Here is a 22,980-nt window from a genome sequence, read left to right on the forward strand (position 1 = left end):
GTAACCTAAAAGCCATTGTATGTGTCTTAAGCAGCACGTAGTACTGTAAGAGCTGCGCATGCCTGGAATGAGCAGACAGTAACCCTAAGATAAGGTTGCCAAGCAAACCGCTGGCAACCAATCAAAAGTAACACGCTGGCTGAGGAATGCAAGCTAAGTGATAAAACTGTAGCGCGGAGGTCGCCCAGGGTCGACTCTGCTTTGAGCGTGAGCTCCTTTGTCGAACTGTTTGCAAACAATAAAATCGAGTTGGACCCAGCCTGAAGTTGACTCTCCTCTTTGGGGCAAATTGGAGTAGCCTCCAGGGGGCGAAACTAGCATTTTGTGCAACAAGGATGCAAACAAAATGTTACTGCAGGAAGCCTAATGCATTTCGGCCTTTTTCTTATTTTTAGGCCTTCTTCAGGGAGTAGAGAAAAAAAGCCTGCAGAATGTTTTCGCAAAAGAGTGTCTCCTGTGTCAGTCTACTGGCTGGGTGATCTTTTAAACTAGAATATGCTGGTATTTGGGGTGTTTAGCTCCTCCTCTTTTGTCTTTGCCTCCACCCCTTGTCAATTTGGCCCCACCCACCACTGGAATGAGGGTCCCAAGAGCTTCTCTGAAGCTGCATATGGCTGAAAGAGATTCGACGCCCCTGATTTGTTTATTCATGTGCGCTAAATAGAACCTCCATGTTCAGAGGCAATGTCATAGAATCATTGAATAATACAACAGTAGGGTTGGAAGGGGCCTATAAGACCACTGAGTCCCGCATTGTTAGGTGGGAAGGCCTAAACCCAGCCTCAGTCTTCCATCTGCAGTATGGGGGTGACTGCACCAGCCTACCTTGCAAGAAAGACGTTGTCAGGATTGTTGAAACCATGTGCGGGAAACGCTTGCACTGCTCTGAATGCTAAATACGATGATGGGTTTTGTCATGGAGTTAAGACAGACAGTTCTACCTGTTAGCCTCCCACTGGGCGCCCCCCTTTCAATGAATCCTTCAAAATGATTGATTATGCTCAGTTTGCCTGTTCAGAGCAAAGCATCTGCGTCTGTCTCCATCTTAGCAGCCCCCCTGCCCTGATCCCCTTGTGCACCTTTCCACATGCACCAACTGGGGGCTTGATGTTTCCTCTTTCTGGCTCTGCCAGTATCTCCCCTGTCTGGTTTCCAATCCTGTGGTGCAATTTCAGTGTCTGGCCTCTTACAAGCACGGAGATGAATAATCCTTCCTTTTTTTATTATTACGGTGGCTGTGGATGGTGTTTTTCGAATGTCTGGTGCGGAAGGAAATAAAAGTGCAGGGGATCTTGCTGCACAAAGAGGACAGCTTTTCCCGCTTCAGGGTGGCTTTTTAAAAAAATGTGTGAATATTTTGGGGCACCTGAAACTAATGGGGCAAAGAATCCTGCAAGACCAGAGCTCCCCACACTGGGAAGAGGAAACAGGGGCAAGATGTGTTGCTGGTGTTCAATGCTGCGTACAGTTGGGGTGGGTGGGTGTCCAAACCACAACACAGGACATTTTGAAGCATTTTAAAAATAACTCTTTCTAAATGGAACTGAAATCGAATTTGTTTTCAAGAGAAAACATTTTCCCTGTGGTGGCTCACAATGAAAAAGCCGAGGAAATGCAATCAGTCATCAAGTCAGTTTCAAGTAGGGATGTCAGAGAATTCTGACACGGATCTCGGTGAGGCCAAATGCCAGTGCATTCGGCCCCCCGAACGCTGTGGCAGAACAGCCTGCCCCCCCCGCCCCCCCGCGGATGCCCCCCAGGATGAGACTTACCTGGGGCGGATCTTCCAGGCGGTGGCGGCTCCAGCAGCAGCTCCAGTGGCGGCTCCGGCGAAGGCGGCCACCGCTCTTCTGACTGGCCGCCACCACCATTTCCAGGCTTGTGGAAAAAAAAAAAAAGACGTGATAGGCTACGTAAATCTTTACGTAGCCTATCATGGTTGGGGGTGGGTTTAAAAAAAAAAATGCGTACGCAAATGGCGGTGGCTACGGCCGCCGCCATTTGCATTCCTTCTTTTTGGCCATCTTAATCTACGTAAATATTTACATAGACTATGACGGCAAAAATCAAGGGGAACATAAATAGCGTAGCGGGTGCTATTTGCGTTCCTTTTTCATTCACCATTTTAGCCTACGTAAATATTTATGTAGGCTAAAACAGGGAATCAAAAGGGGACGCAAATGGTGCAGATTCTCTCAGCACCATCCTGACTACAGGCCTAAAATGGAGTTCTGTTTCTTCCGCCACGAAGCCAAATAGCGCTTATGCTGAAGCGCTATTTGGTTGTCGCCAAGGATCATCTCTTTTGAAAGTAAAAATAATACAAAGAGCATCTGTACATGTTATGCCCAGTTGTTTGCCTCTGTGTAGAAAAGGTCTTTAAAAATAAGAAGAAAGGATTCTGTGGCCAGCAATATTGTTTCTGGTTCCGGCCCAGGTGCCGGCCTAGGATGTAACCCCCTCCTCACCTGTTGCACTGCTTCCTTTACTCCAATGTCAGTGGGGCACCTTGAAGAGCTCCTTTAGAGTGCTGACTGGTTCTGACTGAAACCCAGAGAGGATTCACCGCTCCACTGAAATAGGAGCCCCCACTGCCTTTACTGCAATGTGCCCAGGATGATATCTAACCCAGCATCCTGTTTCCAACAGTGGTCAGCCATGCGCCACTGGGAAGCTTGCATGCAGGAGTGGCAGCCTGTTCCGAGCGGCTTGTCCACAGTGTTGGGCACTGAGAGTTAGACTGCTTGTGAACATGGAGGCTTGACTGAGTGACCGTGGAGAATGGCTTCCAGTAGACCTCTTTCTCCTCTGCAAATGCTTAGAAACCCTCTTGAAATCAATCTCAGTTCACAGTCCTTGTCAGGCCTTGCATCCCGCAAGTTCAGGATGAGAAATGCTTGCTTTTGTCTGCACTGAGCCTCTCTCCCCAGTCCCATGTAAATGGTTTTGCACTTTGTATAATGTATTTTAATGGTTTCTAATCTTGGTGAACCACCCAGAAAGCTTTGCTTATGGGGTCGTATAGAAATATAATAAATGGGGAAAAAAAAATGAAATTTCAATGAATGATTGCCAAGTTCTAGCAGAGTAAGAGTTTTCTTTTTCCAAACGTACGTACGTCTGTCTGTCTGTCTGTCTGTCTGTCTATCTATCTATCTATCTATCTATCTATCTATCTATCATCTAAAAGAATAATAATAAATTATATTTAATAATAGACTATGTGGGTGTGTCTGTCTGTCAGCACCATAGATCCAAGACAGTGAAACCTCAGTGCCCAAAATGTGGCATTGTACTAACGAGGTCGTTGGGGTGCACACCACTGAGCTTTTTGCTTGTTCTAATGCATTAATTAATTTGAATAAATTTGAATGTGTTTGCATGTTTGAAGCCTGCCGTACCGTCTTTGGTCACTAGGTGGCAAGCTTCTGGAACCACCACAGTGCTTTGCAGTCGATATGCTTTGAAGCCAGGGAGGAGGAGGCTGAGGGATGTATTTATGTATTTATGTATTTATTTATTATTAAATTTATTAATCGCCCATCTGGCTGGTCACCCAGCCACTCTGGGCGATGTACAGAGTATAATGAAACAGTTTAAAACAATAAAATTCTACAATAAAAACGTTTTCTAAAATACCCTAACCCACCCCAAATGCCTGCCTGAACAACCATGTTTTTAATGCATGGCGGAAGCTCATTAAAGAGGGGGCATGGCGGAGTTCCCTAGGGAGGGAGTTCCACAGAGTTAGGGATGTATGAAAGTTCCGCCACAGATCTCGGGGAGGCCGAATGCCAGCGCACTCGGCCCCCCAAAATTGGTGGCGGAACGGCCCGCCACCCCCCCAGGATGGGACTTACCTGGGGCGGATCTTCCTGGCAGCGGCGGCTCCGGCGGTGGCTCTGGCAGCGGTTCAGCGGCAGTTCGGCTGCGGCAGCCGGTCTTCCGACCGGCTGCCACCACCGCCATTTCCAAGTTAAAAAACAACAACAACGTGATAGGCTACGTATAGATTTACGTAGCCTATCACGGCTAGATTTTTAAAAAACACCATGATAGGCTACGTAAATCTTTACGTAGCCTATCACGGCTGATTAAAAAACAAACAAATGGGTGTATGCAAATGGCGGTGGCCACGGCCGCCGCCATTTGCGTTCCTTATTTTGGCACGTCTTAGTCTACGTAAACATTTACGTAGACGAAGACAGCAAAAATAAGGGGAACGCAAATAGCGTAGACGTTTGCGTATGCGCTTCTTTTTTTTTTAATCAGCCGTGATAGGCTACGTAAAGATTTACGTAGCCTATCACAGCTGACTGCAGGGATGCAAACGGCGGTGGCTACGGCTGCCGCCATTTGCGTCCCTGCTAGCCAGCGGCTGAATGTCCGGCTGCTGGTGGAGCCGGCCGGCGGCTCCGCAGAATCGCTGCAGAGCACAGCCGGCCGGCCAGGATTCCGAGGGGGAGGAATGGAGCGCCTCCCCCCCACCATCAACATAATCCGCGGAAAGGTAAGTCACTTTCGTACATCCCTAGTAGGAAGTCAAGAAATCACCGGGATAACAGGCAAGCATGGCCTTGGTGTACAAAATGAAGCAGGACAAAGGCTAATAGAGTTTTGCCAAGAGAACACGCTGATCATAGCAAACACTCTTTTCCAACAGCACAAGAGGCGACTCTACACATGGACATCACCAGATGGTCAATATCGAAATCAGATTGGTTATGTCCTTTGCAGCCAAAGATGGAGAAGCTCCATACAGTCAGTCAAAACAAGACCTGGAGCTGACTGTGGCTCAGATCATGAGCTGCTTCTTGCAAAATTTCGGCTTAAATTGAAGAATGTCGGGAAAACCACTAAACCGTTCAGGTATGACCTAAACCATATCCCTTATGAATATGAAGTGGAGGTGAGGAATAGATTTCAGGGATTAGACCTGATAGACAGAGTGCCTGAGGAACGATGGACGGAGGTACGAAACATAGTTCAGGAGGCAGCAACTCAATCCATCCCAAAGAAAAAGAAATGCAAGAAAGCCAAGTGGCTGTCTGAGGAGGCTTTACAAGTAGCTGAGGAAAGAAGGGAAGCGAAAAGCAAGGGAGAAAGGGGAAGATATACCCAACTGAATGCAGAGTTCCAGAGAATAGCAAGGAGAGACAAGAAGGCCTTCTTAAATGAACAATGCAAAGAAATCGAGGAAAACAATAGAATGGGAAAGACTAGAGATCTCTTCAAGAAAATGGGAGATCTCAAGGGAACGTTTTGTGCAAAGACGGGCATGATAAAGGACAAAGAAGGCAGGGACCTAACAGAAGCAGATGAGATTAAGAAGAGGTGGCAAGAATACACAGAAGAACTATACAGGAAAGATCTGAATGTCCCAGATAGCCATGATAGCGCGGTCACTGAGCTTGAGCCGGACATCCTCGAGAGTGAAGTCAAGTGGGCCTTAGGAAGCATTACTAACAACAAAGCTAGCGGAGGTGACAGTATCCCAGCTGAGCTCTTTAAGATCCTAAAAGATGATGCTGTTAAAGTGCTGCACTCAATATGCCAACAAATTTGGAACACTCAACAGTGGCCACAAGACTGGAAAAGTTCAGTTTACATTCCAATTCCAAAGAAGGGCAACGCCAAAGAGTGTTCAAACTACCGTACAATTGTGCTCATTTCACATGCCAGCAAGGTTATGCTCAAAATCCTACAAGCTAGGCTTCAGCTAGGGATGTACGAATCACTTACCTGGTTCCGGTCGAGGCATCCGCTGGGGGTGGGGAGGCGCTCCATCCCTCCTCCCAGAATCCTCAACAGGGGGGGAGGCAATCCGGTCCTCCCCCCCGGAATCCCCCCGGAATCCTGCCTGGCCGGCTCTGCTCTGCGGCGGCTCTGCGGAGCAGCCGGCCAGGGCCGTCCGCAGCTGGAATTCCGGCCGCCGTAGCAGCCGCCATTTGCGTCCTTCCAGGCTGCCGTGATAGGCTACATAAGTATTTACGTAGCCTATCATGGCGGCCGCCATTTGCGTTCCCTATTTTTCGCTGTTCTAGCCTACGTAAATATTTACGTAGGCAATTACGGCGAAAAAAAGGGAACCGCAAATAGCGTAGTGGGCACTATTTGCGTTTCTTTTTTTTTTGCTGTAAAAGCCTACGTAAAGACTTGGAAGAGTGAGGTTGAATGGGCCTTAAGAGGCATTGCTAATAACAAGGCAGCAGGAGATGACGGTATCCCAGCTGAACTGTTGGAGCAAGTCCCCTATGGGGGAAGGTTACAACATCTGGGGCTGTTTAACTTAGAGTAAAGGTGAGTGAGGGGAGACATAAGAGAGGTCTGCAAAATTATGCCTGGTGTGGAGAATGTGGAGAGGGAGACGTTTTCCTCCCTCTCTCAGAATGCTAGAACCCAGTGGGGTCCTCCCATGAAGCTGATTGGGGGGAGATTCAGGACAGATCAAAGGAAGGACTTCTGCACACAGCGCAGAGTCGAACTATGGAACTCGCTACCACAGGACGTAGTGATGGCCACCCGTTTGGATGGATTTAAAAGGGGGTTAGACAAATTCCTGGAGGAGAAGGCTATCAACGGCTACTAGCCCTGATGACTCTGCGCTACCTCCAGTATCAGAGGCAGTGAGCCTATGCACACCAGTTGCTGGGGAACATGGGCGGGAGGGTGCTGTTGCGCTCATGCCCTGCTTGTGGGTTCCCGGTCGACAGCTGGTTGGCCACTGTGTGAACAGAAAGCTGGACTAGATGGACCCTTGGTCCGATACAGCAGGGCTTTTCAGGTTTTCTTAACTGTTGGGGAATTTCTCTGCCCACAAACAGGTTGGAGAAGTTTGAGGGGCCCTTTGTACACAGCTCTGATTAAAACAGAAGAGGAGCCATGCTGGATTAGACTGATGTCTAATTGTCTAGCATGTTGTTCCACAGTGGCTAAGTAGAAGCCCCAGTGGGAAGACCAAAAGTAGGACATGAGTGCCATAGCACCCTCTGGCTTATGTTCTCCAGTATACTGCCACCGATACTGGAGGGAAAATATAGCCTTCAGGACTAGTAGCCATAGATAACTCTTCTCTCCTGACTCAGCTAGTTACTGAGTAGGGTATCTCTAATCTGGTGCAGTCCAGAGGCCATGCTGGCGAAGACCAAACTACGTTTGACAGTATGTGTTGCTTTTGCTGGCGTTTCTAGGGTTGTAGTGGCACCGGAACTCACAGGGTCGAAGTCCCTGGACTTTTTGATAAGCAGGGATGCTGACATCCCTCAGACTCTGTGGGTGGGGGGATGAATTTCCCCCCACAGTATATTGCTGTGAACTATCCCTGGTGTGATGCAAAGTATTCTGAGGTGGCCTTGAACGGGTAATTCAGGCTCATTGGCTTGGCGAAAGGCCTGCTTTTGGTGTGGAGAAGAAAACAGCAAAATTGGGTTTGTTGATACACATCCATGCAGCTGTCTGCATGTTTGGGCTCTCCTTGGCAGTGCAGACTGTCATGGTGAGTGATTGCACTGCTAAATGTTCCACCCTGCCAGCAGGAGAGCCTACAACATTGCAGGAATGTCCTCTCCTACAGTCCGGAAACTTTGGCTAGTCCAAAATAGGGCAGCAAGATTGTTAACGGGGACTGGCCAACAAGATCACATTACGCCAGTACTTTTCTAGGCCTGATTCAAAGTGCCAGTATTAACATTCAGAGCACTAAACGGCTTGGGGCCAGGTTACCTGAAGGATCGCCTCCTCCCATATGTGCCTGCCCAGACCCTAAGATCATCCTCAGTAGTCCTTCTCCAGGAGCCCCTGCCAAAGGAAGTGAGGCGGGTGGCTACCAGGAAGAGGGCCTTTTCTGCTGTGGCACCCTGGCTGTGGAATGAGCTCCCTAGAGAGGTTCGCCTGGCGCCTACGTTGTACTCCTTCCGGCACCAGGTGAAGCCCTTTTTATTCTCCCAGTCTTTTGGCATTTTTATCTTCCTAATCTTTTATTTATTTATTTATTGCATTTATATCCCACCTTTTTTCCTCTTGCAAGGAACCCAAGGAGGTTTACATTATCCTCCACCTCTCCAGATTATCCTCACAACAACAACCTTGTGAGGTAGGTTGGGCTGTGAGTCTGTGACGGGCTCAAAGTCACCCAGTGAGCTTCCATGGCCAAGTGGGGACTTGAACCCAGATCTCCCGGCTCCCAGTCCAACACTCTCACCACTACACCACCCTGGCTAATCTTTTAGCTCTGGTATTTTAAATCTGTATTTTAAAACTCTGCATTGCTGCTAGGTTTTAATCTGGTTGAACTGCTATATTGTGATTTTAAGCTTTCATATTTTATATTGTTTTATGCTGTGCTTTGTGGATTTAATTTTTGTGAGCCACCCAGAGAGCTTTGGCTATTGGGAGGTATAGAAATGAAATAAAAATTAATTAATTAATAAAACCTGAACCACAACCTGTTCCTCGCCGTTCCTGTTTCACCAGCCTCACTTTGGAAGTTGCTTGATTGGCATCCAAGGCCTCCCTGCTCTTTCCAGCACCTGGGCTCAGAAGAACAAAACCTGCCTCCCTCCCTTCTTCTTCTGTGATGGTTTTTCCACTGCATACTTTCCTGGCTCTGGATGATGGCTTTTCTCTGACGTTTGCAGTGCCCTCGTTTCGGAGCTTCGATCCAATCACCGCTCAATCTTCCCCTGGGATTCGGTCATCCTTTTGCCCTCGGGGGGGCTTTTCGGAGACATTTTTATGCGGCGTGTTGGGGGGAATGTCTTCTCCTCTATCCAGCAGGGCTGGGAGAGGATATTTTGACCACCAGTTAGGAATGTCAAGCCATCTTTTTAGACCACAGGTTACTTACACTTCTGGTCCAAGAAAGACATAATTATTACAATCTGCTGCTTTTAGACAGGTTTTCATGAATACAATTAAATTGTTGTTGTTGTTGTTGTTCAGTCGTTCAGTCGTGTCCGACTCTTCGTGACCCCATGGACCATAGCACGCCAGGCCTTCCTGTCCTGCGCTCTCTCCCGGAGCGTGCTCAAGTTCATATTCATTGCATCTGTGATGCTATCTAGCCATCTCATCCTCTGCCGTCCCCTTCTCCTTTTGCCTTCAGTCTTTACCAGCATCAGGGTCTTTTCCAGGGAGTTTTCTCTTCGCATTAGGTGGCCAAAATATTGGAGCTTCAGCTTCATTATCTGTCCTTCCAATGAGCAGTCAGGGTTGATTTCCTTTAGGATGGACTGATTTGACCTCCTTGCAGTCCAGGGGACTTGTAAGAGTCTTCTCCAGCACCACAGTTCGAAAGCATCAATTCTTCGGCGCTCAGCCTTCCTTATAGTCCAGCTCTCACAGCCATACGTTGCTACTGGGAAAACCATAGCTTTGATTAGACGGACCTTTGTCGGCAAGGTGATGTCTCTGCTTCTTACTATGCTGTCTAGGTTGGCCATAGCTTTCCTCCCAAGGAGCAAGCGTCTTTTAATTTCATGGCTACAGTCACCGTCTGCGGTGATCTTGGAGCCCAAGAAAGTAAAATCTGTCACTGCTTCCATTTCTTCCCCTTCTATATGCCAGGAAGTGATGGGGCCAGATGCCATGATCTTAGTTTTGTTAATGTTGAGTCTCAAACCAGCTTTTGCACTCTCCTCTTTCACCCTCAACAAGAGGCTCTTGAGATCCTCTTCGCTTTCTGCCATTAGGGTGGTATCGTCTGTGTATCGGAGGTTGTTGATAATTCTCCCAGCAATCTTAATTCCGACTTCTGATTCATCCAACCCGGCATTTCTCATGATGTACTCTGCATATAAGTTAAATAAGCAGGGTGACAATATGCAGCCTTGTCGTACTCCTTTCCCAATTTTGAACCAATCGGTTGTTCCATGTCTGGTTCTTACTGTTGCTTCTTGACCCTGGTACAGGTTTCTCAGGAGACAGGTAAGGTGGTCTGGTACTCCCATCACTTTAAGAATTTGCCACAGTTTGTTGTGATCCACACAATCAAAGGCTTTAGCATAGTCAATGAAGCAGAAATAGACGTTTTTCTGGAATTCTCTTGCTTTCTCCATGATGCAGCGAATGTTGGCGATTTGATCTCTAGTTCCTCTGCCTCTTCTAAACCCAGCTTGTACTTCCGGTAGTTCTCGGTTCGCATACCGCTGAAGCCTAGCTTGTAGGATTTTGAGCATCACCTTGCTGGCATGTGAAATGAGCGCAATTGTGCGGTAGTTTGAACACTCTTTGGCATTGCCCTTCTTTGGAATTGGAATGTAAACTGAACTTTTCCAGTCTTGTGGCCACTGTTGAGTGTTCCAGATTTGTTGGCATATTGAATGCAGCACTTTAACAGCATCATCTTTTAGGATTTTAAATAGCTCGGCTGGAATACTGTCATCTCCGCTAGCTTTGTTGTTACTAATGCTTCCTAAGGCCCACTTGACTTCACTCTTGAGGATGTCCGGCTCAAGTTCAGTGACCGCACTATCATGGCTATCAGGGACATTCAGATCTTTCCTGTATAGTTCTTCTGTGTATTCTTGCCACCTCTTCTTAATCTCATCTGCTTCTGTTAGGTCCCTGCCTTCGTTGTCCTTTATCATGCCCGTCTTTGCACAAAACGTTCCCTTGAGATCTCCCATTTTCTTGAAGAGATCTCTAGTCTTTCCCATTCTGTTGTTTTCCTCGATTTCTTTGCATTGTTCATTTAAGAAGGCCTTCTTGTCTCTCCTTGCTATTCTCTGGAACTCTGCGTTCAGTTGGGTATATCTTCCCCTTTCTCCCTTGCTTTTCGCTTCCCTTCTTTCCTCAGCTACTTGTAAAGCCTCATCAGACAGCCACTTGGCTTTCTTGCATTTCTTTTTCTTTGGGATGGAATTCGTTGCTGCCTCCTGAACAATGTTATGGACCTCCGTCCATAGTTCCTCAGGCACTCTGTCTATCAGGTCTAATCCCTGAAATCTATTCCTCACCTCCACTGTATATTCATCAGGGATATGATTTAGGTCATACCTGAACGGTTTAGTGGTTTTCCCGACGTTCTTCAATTTAAGACGAAATTTTGCAAGAAGCAGCTCATGATCTGAGCCACAGTCAGCTCCAGGTCTTGTTTTGACTGACTGTATAGAGCTTCTCCATCTTTGGCTGCAAAGGACATAATCAATCTGATTTCGATATTGACCATCTGGTGATGTCCATGTGTAGAGTCGCCTCTTGTGCTGTTGGAAAAGAGTGTTTGCTATGATCAGCATGTTCTCTTGGCAAAACTCTATTAGCTTTTGTCCTGCTTCATTTTGTACACCAAGGCCATGCCTGCCTGTTATCCCGGTGATTTCTTGACTTCCTACTTTAGCATTCCAATCCCCTATGATGAAGAGGACATCTTTTTTTGGTGTTAGTTCTAGAAGGTGTTGTAGGTCTTCATAGAACCGATCAACCTCAGCTTCTTCGGCCTCAGTGGTTGGGGCATAGACTTGAATTACTGTGATGTTGAATGGTTTGCCTTGGATTCATACTGAGATCATTCTATCATTTTTAAGATTGTACCCCAGTACTGCTTTTCCCACCCTTTTGTTGACTATGAGTGCTACTCCATTTCTTCTAAGGGATTCTTGCCCACAATAGTAGATATGATAGTCACCTGAATTAAATTCGCCCATGCCTGTCCATTTTAGTTCGCTGATTCCCAAGATGTCGATGTTCAATCTTGCCATCTCATGTTTGACCACCTCCAGCTTACCTTGATTCATTGATCTGACATTCCAGGTTCCTAAACAATATTGTTCTTTACAGCATCGGATTTTCTTTTCACCACCAGACACATCCACAGCTGAGTGTCCTTTCGGGTTTGGCCCAGCCGCTTCACTCTTTCTGGCGCTACTTGGAAATACCCTCTGCTCTTCCCCAGTAGCGTATTGGACACCTTCCGACCTGAGGGGCTCATCTTCCGGCGTCATATCTTTTAGCCTTGTGATACGTTCCATGGGGTTTTCTTGGCAAGAATACTGGAGTGGGTTGCCATTTCCTTCTCCAGTGGACCACATTTTGTCAGAACTCTCTGCCATGACCTGTCCGTCTTGGGTGGCCCTGCACGGCATAGCTTATGGCTTCACTGAGTTACGCAAGCCCCTTCGCCACAACAAGGCAGTGATCCATGAAGGGGATACAATTAAATAATGTTCAATAAAGGTACAGATGGGGTGGATGTGGCCTCCGAAACAGTCAGACATACGACATCAGTGTTTAACAACACTGTGCTTCTAACTTGCTGTCTGTCGATTTAAAGAATGTTTCGCTGATGATTATCCATCTGCCTTTTAGCCAGCAGGTTGATTAAGCACAAATGAACATGTGCGTTACTAGGGATGGATGAAAGTCCCTTACCTGATCCTGACGCTTGCTTCGCAGTGGGGAGGAGGCGCTCCGTCCCTCCCCCCGAAATTCTGGCCGGGGGGGAGGCGCCCCGTCCCTCCAGCTGCGAAACCTCGTCATCTGCCAGGACGCAAATGGCGGCGGCCTTAGCCACCGCCGTTTGCGTCCCTGCAGTCAGCCGTGATAGGCTACGTAAATGTTTATGTAGCCTATCACGGCTGAGTGAAAAAAAAACACAAAAAACCGCGTGTACGTAAATGGCGGCGCCCATGGGCGCCGCCATTTGCGTTCCTTCTTTTGCACATGTAGTCTACGTAAACATTTACGTAGACTACGGCAAAAATAAGGAACGCTGTAGTCTACGTAAATGTTTATTTTCGCTGTAGTCTACGTAAATGTTTACGTAGACTACACGTGCCAAAATAAGGAACGCAAATGGCGGCGCCCATGGGCGCCGCCATTTGCGTACGCGCTTTTTTTTCCCTTCAAAGTCAGCTGTGATAGGCTACGTAAACATTTACGTAGCCTATCACAGTGTTTTTTTAAAATCTAGCCGTGATAGGCTACGTAAATCTTTACGTAGCTTATCATGTTTGTTGTTGTTTTTTTACTTGGAAATGGCGGTGGCGGCGGAGCCGCCGCCGCCGCCGCCAGGGACATTCGAGCAAGGTAAGTTCCATCCCGGGGGGGGCAGACCGTTTCTCCACCAATTTCGGGGGGCCGAATGCGCTGGCATTCGGCCTCCCCGAGATTCGTGGAGAAATTCTCTGACATCCCTAGAACGAAACCTCAGCATAGACCCCTTTTTGAACTACTGGTGGAAGCTCCAAACAAAAGCTTTCGTTCATTAGGAGATGTGACCTTTAATATCTGGCATATTTTCCCCTCTCTTAGAGGGAAAGAGCAGAACTAAAATGGACTGAAGAAATAAAGAAGCTGAGAAACTCTCTGCTCCTTCCAGTTAAGGAATGAGGGGGAGCTTTTTGCATGCATAAATTGTGCACTGCAGTCGCACTGCATCACAGGCTTTACGCTGCATCGCAGTCTTGCTGCATTGCAGGTTTTGTGGTCATAAGAACACAAGGTGAGCCCTGTTGGATAAGACAAGAGGTCCACTCTCTTTCCAATGTGGCCTGTGAGAAGCCCATTAGTGGAATGTGAAGGCTTTTCCCCCAGTTGTGTCTGCTCAGAAACTGGTATGCTTGAGTTACACTGCGCCTGAACACAGTAAATTCATAGTAAGATAAGCAAAAGGATAGGTCTGTGTGCCAAGGATAGGGGTGAACGAAAGTCACTTACCTTTTCTCGCAGCTTTTTCGCGGTGGGGGGGAGCGCTTCGCTGCTCCCCCCGCGAAGTTCAGCCCGGGGGGGGGAGGCTTCCCGCCTCGCCCGGCCGAAATTCAGGCCGGGGGGGGAGGCTTCCCGCCTCGCCCGGCCGAAATTCAGGCCGGGGAGGAGGCTTCCCGCCTCGCCCGGCCACGAACACGAAAGTAAAAAAAAAAGAAAAAAGTCCCCTGATAGGCTACGTGACGATTCACGTAGCCTATCACGGCAAGATTTGCAAAGTCAGCCGTGATAGGCTACGTGAATCGTCACGTAGCCTATCAGGGGACGTTTTTTTTTTTTCTTTCATTGCAATGGCGGGGGCGGCAGCCGGTCGAAAGACCGGCTGCCGCTCCCGCCCCGCTCGAACACCGGACGAACCGCCAGCCGGACCCGCTGCCGGGAGGGACATTCAGGGAAGGTAAGTCCCGTCCCGGGGGGGGCGGGGGGCGGGGGGGCGGAGGATTTCTCCCCGAAACTTGTTCGGGGGGCCGAACACGTTGGCGCTCGGCCCCCCGAAGTTTCGGGGAGAAATTCTCCGCCATCCCTAGCCAAGGACCTTACAGTCTACAGTTAGATAGCATAGGGAAACACAACAGTAGCCTGGGAGGATAGGAGAAATATTTAGTGGGGGTGTGCAAGCTTTGGATTTTTGAAACACGGCAGCCATTTTGTGCTCAATCTGCCATTTTGTGGCACTCCTAAGATCCAGTACCACCTACGACTGCAAGCTCCTTTTTGCAAGGCATGCTGGGAAGACAGTGCTGGCTGGGGGCTCTCATTCTGGTTGGGCTGTCATGGCTCTTTCTGGCCACTAGGGGGCAGTCAGGAGCATGGGAAAATTTGACTCCACACACTCTTCATTAGAGTTAGGCTGCTATACCTATCTTTCAAAGCCAGCATGGGCTTTGGGGTGCAACGCCTACCCTTCCCAGCCAGTGTGGCTTTGCTTTGGCCTTTGCCAGCATGGCCTTTGGCTTTGGCTTGCATGGCCTTTGCACTGTAGCACCCATTCTTCCCACCCAGGATGGCCTTTAGTCTTTGCCAGCATGGTCTTTGGGCTGCAGTGCCCATCCTTCCCAGCCAGCATGGCCTTTGGACTGTAACACTCATCCTTCCCAGTTAGCGTGGCCTTTGCCAGCATGGTCTTTGGGCTGCAGTGCCCATCCTTCTCAGCCAGCATGGCAGAGCACCAGTTTGGGGATAAGGGTTCTAGTGTGTGGATGGAGTTGCTTGCCTGCAACCAAAGTGGGCAATTGGTCTTTCCCCCTGCCCTTTGATCCTGGCCTCTGGCATTCTGAGGTAGGCTGCTTTTGTACACGGAGGTGCCATTTTGTTATCAAGGCAAATGGCCTGCTTATAGACCTCTCTGTGTCGGACCGTTCTTTCTTTTCAGCCAGCCTCCACCTCTTACAGCAGTGAGCTCCATGCCTGCTGCTCTCCCTGCTCTAGCTACCAGAGCTGGACATCCTTGGTTACTCCACCACAGGGGAGATGCTGAATAGCCTCAATAACCGGCCATGAGGAAGCTCACTCCGACGGGCCCGCAGAGCTCTCCAGGCACAAAGTGCCTCTTGTCAACAGAGCCACCGTTAATTAAAGCTGTCGTTGCTGTGGCTCAATGTGGTGTGTCTCGGTGGTTCCTTGTGCAGCACAGGGGTCATGTGTGTGCTGTTTCTTGGCTGCTGAGGTACCAACTAGCTGGGGAGGCAATCCAGGGTGGGGGTCACTTGGAGGCTGGCCAGGTGTCCTATTTTACAGAGGAGAGCACTCCATTTGAAGGTGTCCTCCATGGGATGGGCTGCCCAGGCCAAGTCTGGGTTAAAGATGGAGAATGATAAGAATAGGGTGGCTGGGTGGCCTACTTCACTGAGGGTCCTCTATTTGGGGGGCTGGCAGAGAACTACCCTCTATTTGAATGTGTCCTCTATTTGATGGGCTGTCCCATCCATGTCTGGTTTAGAGATAAAGAGTCCTAGGGTGGCCAGGTCCTACTGTATAGAGAACAGTCCTCTATTTGGGGGGCTGCCCAGACCGAATCTGGGTTAAAGTCCCCGAGGAGTGAGTTATTCATGCTACTCTCTCTCTTTCTGCCTCAGTGATCTCCATCTGCCATATGGGGATAAAACCTGGGGCCTACTTTGCAGGGCTATTGTGAGGGTGATTGAGATAATGGAGGCGAAATTCCTTGAACACTTGGAAAGCGCTAGATAAATGCCAAGCATCGATAAGAATGATTTGTGGTGATGGTGGTGAGAATATGTCTCTAAGGACAAGGTTAGCAGAAGGCCCTGTGGGAGTTTCTTTGAGTGCATATTTATGGGCAGGAACAGGATGGACTTAGCAGTTGGTGGCACCTCTGTGGGGCCATTGCAGGTTCACAGACACACAGACACATGCACACGTGCACACACAGACAAGCCGGCACACACAGACAGGCAAGCATTTGGAGAGACAAATACAGTCAGAAAAACACATGGACACACAAGCAATCACATAGAGACAAACACACACATGGAGAAACAGAGAGAGACACACACACAGACACACACACACAGACAAACACACACACAGAAGCAAATGCACACCGGCACACAGACAAACAATCAGAGAGACGAATACACATGCACACAGACACACACAGAGAAACACATAGACACATGGGCAAACAATCACATAGAGAAAAACACACACATGGAGAAACAGAGAGAGAGAAAGAAACACACTATCACACACAAGCATAGAGAGAAAAACATGTACACAGACAAGCACACACAGGCACACAGACAAACACCCAGAGAGATGAATACACATGCACACAGACACACAGACACACACACACATAGAAACACATGGACAGGCAAACAATCACATAGAGACAAACACACACATAGAGAAACAGAGAGAGAGACAAACACACACAAGTATAGAGAAAAACACTTACACAAACACACAGAGAGACAAGCAAACACACACAGGCACACAGACAGACAAACAACCAGAGAGACAAATACACAGGCACACATGCATACACGCACACAAAGGCAAACAATAACATAGAGACAAACACACATCGAGAAACAGAGAGAGACACACACAGAGAGAGACAAACACACACACACACAGACAAACGCACAAACACACAGACAAACACACAAACAAGCATAAAGGCAAACACTCAGGGAGACAAGCAAACACACACAGGCATACAGACAGACAAACACCCTGAGAGATGAATACACATGCAGAGAGAGGGCGAGAGAGAGAGAGAAAGGGAGAGAGAAACACACAAACACACACACAAACTAACATAGAGACAAACACACACACCTGCACACAGCCAGGCAGACAAACACACAGACACACACCCCAGCATCGCCAACACCCGAGCAACCCACATGAGTGGCAGCCGCCATTTCTCTGGTTGCTCTCTTATTTTGGAAACACATCCAGATGGGTCTCTGTTACTTTGAAATTGTTCCAACCGAGCTGGCAAGCTGAACCTGTGATGGGGCCCATTTCGTTTCCACCCTGCCTTGTTGAGTAAATGTTCAAAAAACGGTGTGTGTCTGTGTGTGTGTGTGTGTGGGGGGGAAGCGAGCACAGTGCAAATGGTGCTGGGAGGTAATTTAAGATCCTGGACTTAATGGTTGGGGGGGGGGGAGCTTCAGACAGCTATATGTATTGCTTCAGTTGTAAAGCACAGAAGAGCATTTTTCTTCTCCCTTGGCTGCTCAGTGCTTTATAAATGCTCCCACACTCCTGACATATGACTGCAAAACAACAACCCCCAAAACAGGGAAAAAAGAAGAAAAAAGGAACACCTCTGATCATGTGCAGCTTCACCTCAGAAACTCCCATAAGCCATCACACCCCCACAACTGCAGGAATCCAGTGGAATTTGCTTCTGCTGCCCTGGAGCTAAACTCACTGACTTGGGGGATAAGTGCCATTTTCTGGTCGAGAAAGATAATATATATTTGAAAGTGAAAATAAGGACATGAGCATCTGTGAGCAAGAACACGCCCAGCCAACCAGCCCATGGCTGCAAAATGTTTTCTGAAATAAGAACGGATGCTACAGAGAGCAGCCCAGTCGAACCTGCTGTGGCCACGCTGGGCCAGGTAATGACATTGGGTCTGTTTCCCGCTGCCTCCATCATTTGGGGGTTCGTTGGATGCGAGGCCTGGACATCCCTGCCTCCCCGCAGGTCAAGCTGGGTAGAGTGGCTGGGTAGCCAGCCAGATGGGCAGCTAATAAATCAAATCAAATAAATAAATAAATAAATAAATAAGCCCTTGCCGCCTCACTGGTACAGCAGGTGACACCACAGGGTGATTTTCTGTGGCAGCGATCCATTTTTTGTTGATTTATTTATTTATTGCATTTATATCTCACCTTTTTTCCTCCAAGGAACTCAAGGCGGCGTACATAATCCTCCTCCTCATTTTAGCCTCACAATAACAACCCTGTGAGGTAGGTTGGGCTGACAGTCTGTGTTGCACAAAATGCTAGTGTCGCCCCCTGGAGGCTAGTCCAATTTGCCCCAAAGAGGAGAGTCAACTTCAGGCTGGGTCCAGCTCGATTTTACTGTTTGCAAACAGTTCGACAGAGGAGCTCACGCTCAAAAGCAGAGGCGACCCTGGGCAACCTCCGCGCTACAGTTTTATCACTTAGCTTGCATTCCTCAGCCAGCGTGTCACTTTGATTGGTTGCCAGAGGTTTGCTTAGCAACCTTATCTCAGGGTTACTGTCCGCTCATTCCAGGCATGCGCAGCTCTTACAATGCTACGTGCTGCTTAAGGCACATGCAATGGCTTTTAGGTTACATTTTTACTACAATTCCCCCCTCAAGATGCTTTCTTCTTATAACACTTAGTCTACTTCAGCCATCGCTAATCTCTGGTAACGTACAAACATTTCCCTGCTGACTACAGATTCTACTGTACGTTTGACTAGGGCCATAATGCAGGGAAGTATGCAGGGCAATAAGCACAAAATTAGCATAACTGAGCAGAATATCATAAATCCAGCGAAAGTCTGGCAACCACGAAGTCAGCCAGTCAGTATTCCACCCGTTCCAGGTTTGTACTGGGACGTGAGTTATTTTTCTAATTTTGGTTGCAATATCCCTAAGGATATCGCCATTGTCATCAATCTGCAAGCAGCAGTCTGTCCAATTAAACTTCTGACAAAGGCCCCCCTCTGCTGCTAACACGTAATCAAGTCCCATCCGATTTTGGGTGACAGCACTGCGGAGTTGGGTTAGCTGTGTGGCTGCTAAATCTATGGCCCTTGCAGTCTCGTTTGCAAAGATTTCCACTATTGCCTGAAGCCGGATTATGCGGTTAGTGAAGTACGTGGGTTCTCTCCCCACCACGTTGGGTTCCCAAGTGGCAGGCCCATAATACCTTAGTATCCTTTCTGCCGGCCACTCATCATTTCCCCATCTTTGTGTAGCAGACAAGTCTTCCATGCTCAGGGATCTTTTATCTACTCTGTATAGTCGGTGCAGTACTGAGGCCCTTTGAGGCAACAGCGTGAATGGGGGCCTTAATATCCCAGGATAACACACGCCAGTCCAGTTGGCGGGCAACTGGGTGTATGCGTGAGTCCCACAGATCCAATAATGGCCGGTCAAAGCAGGCCAAGACTTGTCTGCTAGGCCATATTTTTGGGGATCCAAATACTGATTATAATATCCCAAATATAGGGTTGAATCTCCACGCGGGCTGTGAGTTCCTTTCATATAGCAAGCTCTAGCATTTTGATCTTTTGTCTGGTTTCGAATGCAATAGAACAAGGATTGTGAGCTACTATGAGGGATTGACCACAACACACACTTGTGGCCACCTATCACCCTTGAAACCTCGGGCCGAAGGGTGATGTAATCTGCATATCCTGCACAAAACGTTCTCTTCGAGGTGTGGTTGTTGTGCCATGCACCTCCCTTTACTATATAATTCCTGCAGCTGCTATTTCCTACAAAGTGTGTATGTGTGTCAGACCTGTTTTGCATGAAGCACCATTCTCCTAATTGGGGCCGCACTTCCCATGATGGAGTTTGACTTAAGATAAAATCGTCTTCCCAAGTAACATTTGTTTGTTTATGTATTCTATAATCGGTGTGTACTAATTCAGTCAGGTTCAGAGGATGAGGGATCCATGTGCTTACCTTTCCCTCATTCTCAGCCTGTATGCAGACCCAGCAGTTCGAGAGGTTCAAGTATCTGGCTACAGCTTCGGCTAGAAACAGCATGCTGTTTTCTCCTACAGCTAGATTTAGCCTTAGGATTATTACTAACAGACACAGCTGCTGCATACTTAATCTTTGGTCCTTGTTTTACATAATCTTAATTTCAGTTCTGAAATAGGATAACTATGCCAGTTGTCTTTATCCCGCTGCTTGCAGGCTTCTTCTTCCGAGAGGTGGTCAGCTTCCGGAGTGACCACGCCCTGGGAGCTGGTGTCCTCACCTTGGTTATACCTTTTTATTCTGGAACAGTGAGTCCACCTGTCATTTCCGCTGAGCTTGACAGCTGTATGGGTTACCAACAACACCTGGTATGGTCCCTCCCACCTCTCGGTTAGGGGGCCCTTTTTCCACTTTTGGAGCAGCACCTGGTCCCCCGGCTGGAAGTTGTGGATCAGCATCCAGCGGTAGGCTCTGGAATGGTGCAGCAAACCTGTGAAGGGATGACAAAACAGACTGCAAGGCAATAACATGTTCTCCAATTTCAGTTTTTCCCAAATCGACAGTGACTTGTTCCCTCCACCCTGCTGGCAGAACCCTAGGAGGCATTCCAAACATTAATTCAAAAGGTGACAATTTTATCCCTCTACGTGGAGTGCTACGAATGCGAGTTAAAGCCAGTGGGAGCGCCTGGGGCCACTTTAAGTGGGTCTCTATGCAAATTTTTGTTATCATTGTCTTTAATGTCCTATTCATGCGCTCCACCTGACCTGAACTCTGAGGCCTCCATGGGGTATGGAGTCTCCATTTAATGCCTAAAGCTTTAGACACTTCTTGCACTATCTTTCCCACAAAGTGGCTCCCTTGATCCGACTCAATAGACTCAGGCAACAGGAACCGGGGTATCAGTTCCTGGAGCAGGAAGCGTGCCACTGTTGATGCTGTAGCTGTCCTTGTAGGGTAGGCCTCTACCCATCCCGTTAGCTGGTCCACCAGTACCAATAAATATTGGTGTCGGCCTGACCCTGGAAGCTCTGCGAAGTCAATCTGCCAGGCCTGTCCAGGGTAGTGCACCCACTGTCGTCCTCCCATTGGTGGTGGCGCTCGGGCCCCTTTTGGATTTACCTTCTGGCAGGTGGGGCATCTTGCTGCGACTCGTTGGGCTTCTACATACAATCCCGGTGCCACAACCTGTCGAACTAGTAAGTCTCCCATTGCGGTGCCTCCCATGTGGGTCTTCGCATGAAGTTGTTTTACCACTTCTTCTGCCAGCCATCGGGGTAGCATGACTTTTCCTCCTGGGACTATCCACCACCCTTGGGGATTTTTTGTGGCCTTGTTTTCCTCCGCAGCTTTGTCATCAGCCTGGGTGTATTTTGCTTTATAGTCTTCCAAGTGGAGGGGTATCTCATGGGCTAAGCCTTGAAACACTACTTCTCCTCCCATCTGCGCTGCTTCTTTGGCTGCCATGTCGGCCTTCGCATTTCCCCTTCTCTGGTGCTCATCTGTGGCTCTGCCATGCGCTTTTACATGCACCACAGCTACCTCCTTTGGCAGTTGGAGAGCCTCCAGTAGTGCCACAATCTGCGGTCCATTTGCAATCTTCTGTCCAGAGGCTGTGATGAACCCACGTTTTTTCCACAGTAGTCCATGGGCATGTACGGTGGCAAAGGCATAGCGTGAGTCTGTAAATATGTTCACTCTTTTATCCTTCCCCAATTCTAGTGCACGTGTCAAGGCAGTGAGTTCTGCTGCTTGCGCTGACCAACTTGCGGGGAGTTTCTCTTTCCACATAGTTTCAGTCAGCGTTACCACGGCGCATCCTGTATGTCGTGTGCCATCGATTATGTTGCTTGAGCCATCTACAAAGAACTCTTCTTCTGGATTTTCAAGCGGGTCATTTGTCAAGTCGGGTCGAATCAATACTGTTTGAGTTAACACTTCTAGAAAATCATGACATGGGGTTCCTGGTTCTGGCAGAAGGGTGGATGGATTCAGGGCCGTGGTATGCTTATAGGTGAGGCCTGGATTAGATAACAAAAAGATCTCATATCTAGATTGTCTGGAAGGGTTTAAGAACTTTCCTCCCTCTGCTCCAAGGATTTGGGGCACGCCATGTGGGGTGTGTATCTCCATGTTAGCTCCCATGACAATCTTTTGTGCCTCCTCTACAAGGGTAGCAGTGGCCGCAACGGCTCTCAGACATGCTGGCCACCCTTTTGCTACAGGGTCCAGGACCTTGGAGTAATAGCCCACAGGCCTCCATGTTGGGCCCACTGGTTGAGTCAAGACTCCCGAGGCAACTCCCTTGTTCTCATGCACGTACAGTCTATAGGGCTTGCGCCCATTTGGAATCATGAGTGCTGGAGGTTGTGAGAGGGCAGTCTTCAATAGTTCAAATGCATGCTGATTTTCTTTGGTCCATTTTCAACTTGCGAGGCCCTCTTTGGTAAGAGACTCATACAGGGGCCTAGCTTTTCCCCCATAATCAGGAATCCACATTCTGCAAAACCCTGTCAGACCCAGAAAGGCTCGTAGCTCCTTTGGGCTTTTAGGAGCAGGCATATTTTGTGTAGCTTGAATTCGATCTTTGCTTAGGGCTCTTGTTTCCATTTCAATTTCATAGCCTAAGAAAGTGACCTTTGGTTGGCATATTTGAGCCTTCTCTCGTGATACTTTGTACCCCCTTTCTCCCAAGGTGTTCAGCAAGGACTCTGTTGCTCTCTTCCCCGTTTGCATGCTAGGGCTCCCTATCAACAGGTCATCAACATATTGCAACAGCGCCACCTCCTGGTGCTTGTCTCTCCACTGCTCCAAATCCTTCTGCAATGCTAATCCAAAAATGTGGGGGGCTGAAACGAGCCCTTGGGGCAACACAGCCCATAACAATTGAGTTTTATGATAAGTATCTGGGTCTTCCCATTCGAATGCAAATATTTTCTGGCTGTCTTTGTGCAGTGGGATAGAGAAGAAAGCATCTTTTAAATCTAGGACGGAAAACACCCTTGCATTTGCTGGGACTTGGGTCAAAATGGTGTGGGGGTTCGGAACCAGGGGATGATCCACTAAAACTTTCTTGTTTATGGCTCTCAGGTCTTGCACCAGCCTGT

At 48.3% G+C, this 22,980-nt stretch overlaps 1 protein-coding gene across 2 annotated transcripts; it reads right to left on the reverse strand.

The window, feature by feature from the left end:
- Positions 1-1,741: 1,741 nt before the first annotated feature.
- On the reverse strand, positions 1,742-22,236 carry LOC146334094 (uncharacterized). 2 transcript variants are annotated; one of them, XM_084825360.1, is made up of 2 exons: positions 18,076-22,236; positions 1,742-1,878 (listed from the first exon to the last, which is right to left on the reverse strand). In XM_084825360.1, the coding sequence occupies exon 1, from the start codon at positions 22,226-22,228 to the stop codon at positions 20,195-20,197; it is 2,034 nt and encodes a 677-aa protein (XP_084681486.1). In that variant the 5' UTR covers positions 22,229-22,236; the 3' UTR covers positions 1,742-1,878; positions 18,076-20,194. The 2 variants fall into 2 exon arrangements, with proteins under 2 accessions (XP_084681486.1, XP_084681485.1); XM_084825359.1 differs by lacking the exon at positions 1,742-1,878 and adding an exon at positions 12,089-12,254.
- Between the last annotated feature and the right edge of the window lie 744 nt (positions 22,237-22,980).

The sequence above is a fragment of the Heloderma suspectum genome, chromosome W (assembly GCF_057233095.1).
Source record: "Heloderma suspectum isolate Gila_16-S chromosome W, 16-S_ref, whole genome shotgun sequence".
Taxonomy (NCBI): domain Eukaryota; kingdom Metazoa; phylum Chordata; class Lepidosauria; order Squamata; family Helodermatidae; genus Heloderma; species Heloderma suspectum.

Coding starts and splice junctions, on each gene's coding strand:
- LOC146334094 (XM_084825360.1), bottom strand. CDS start 22,228: ATGATTCCAAATGGGCGCAAGCCCTATAGACTGTACGTGCATGAGAAC.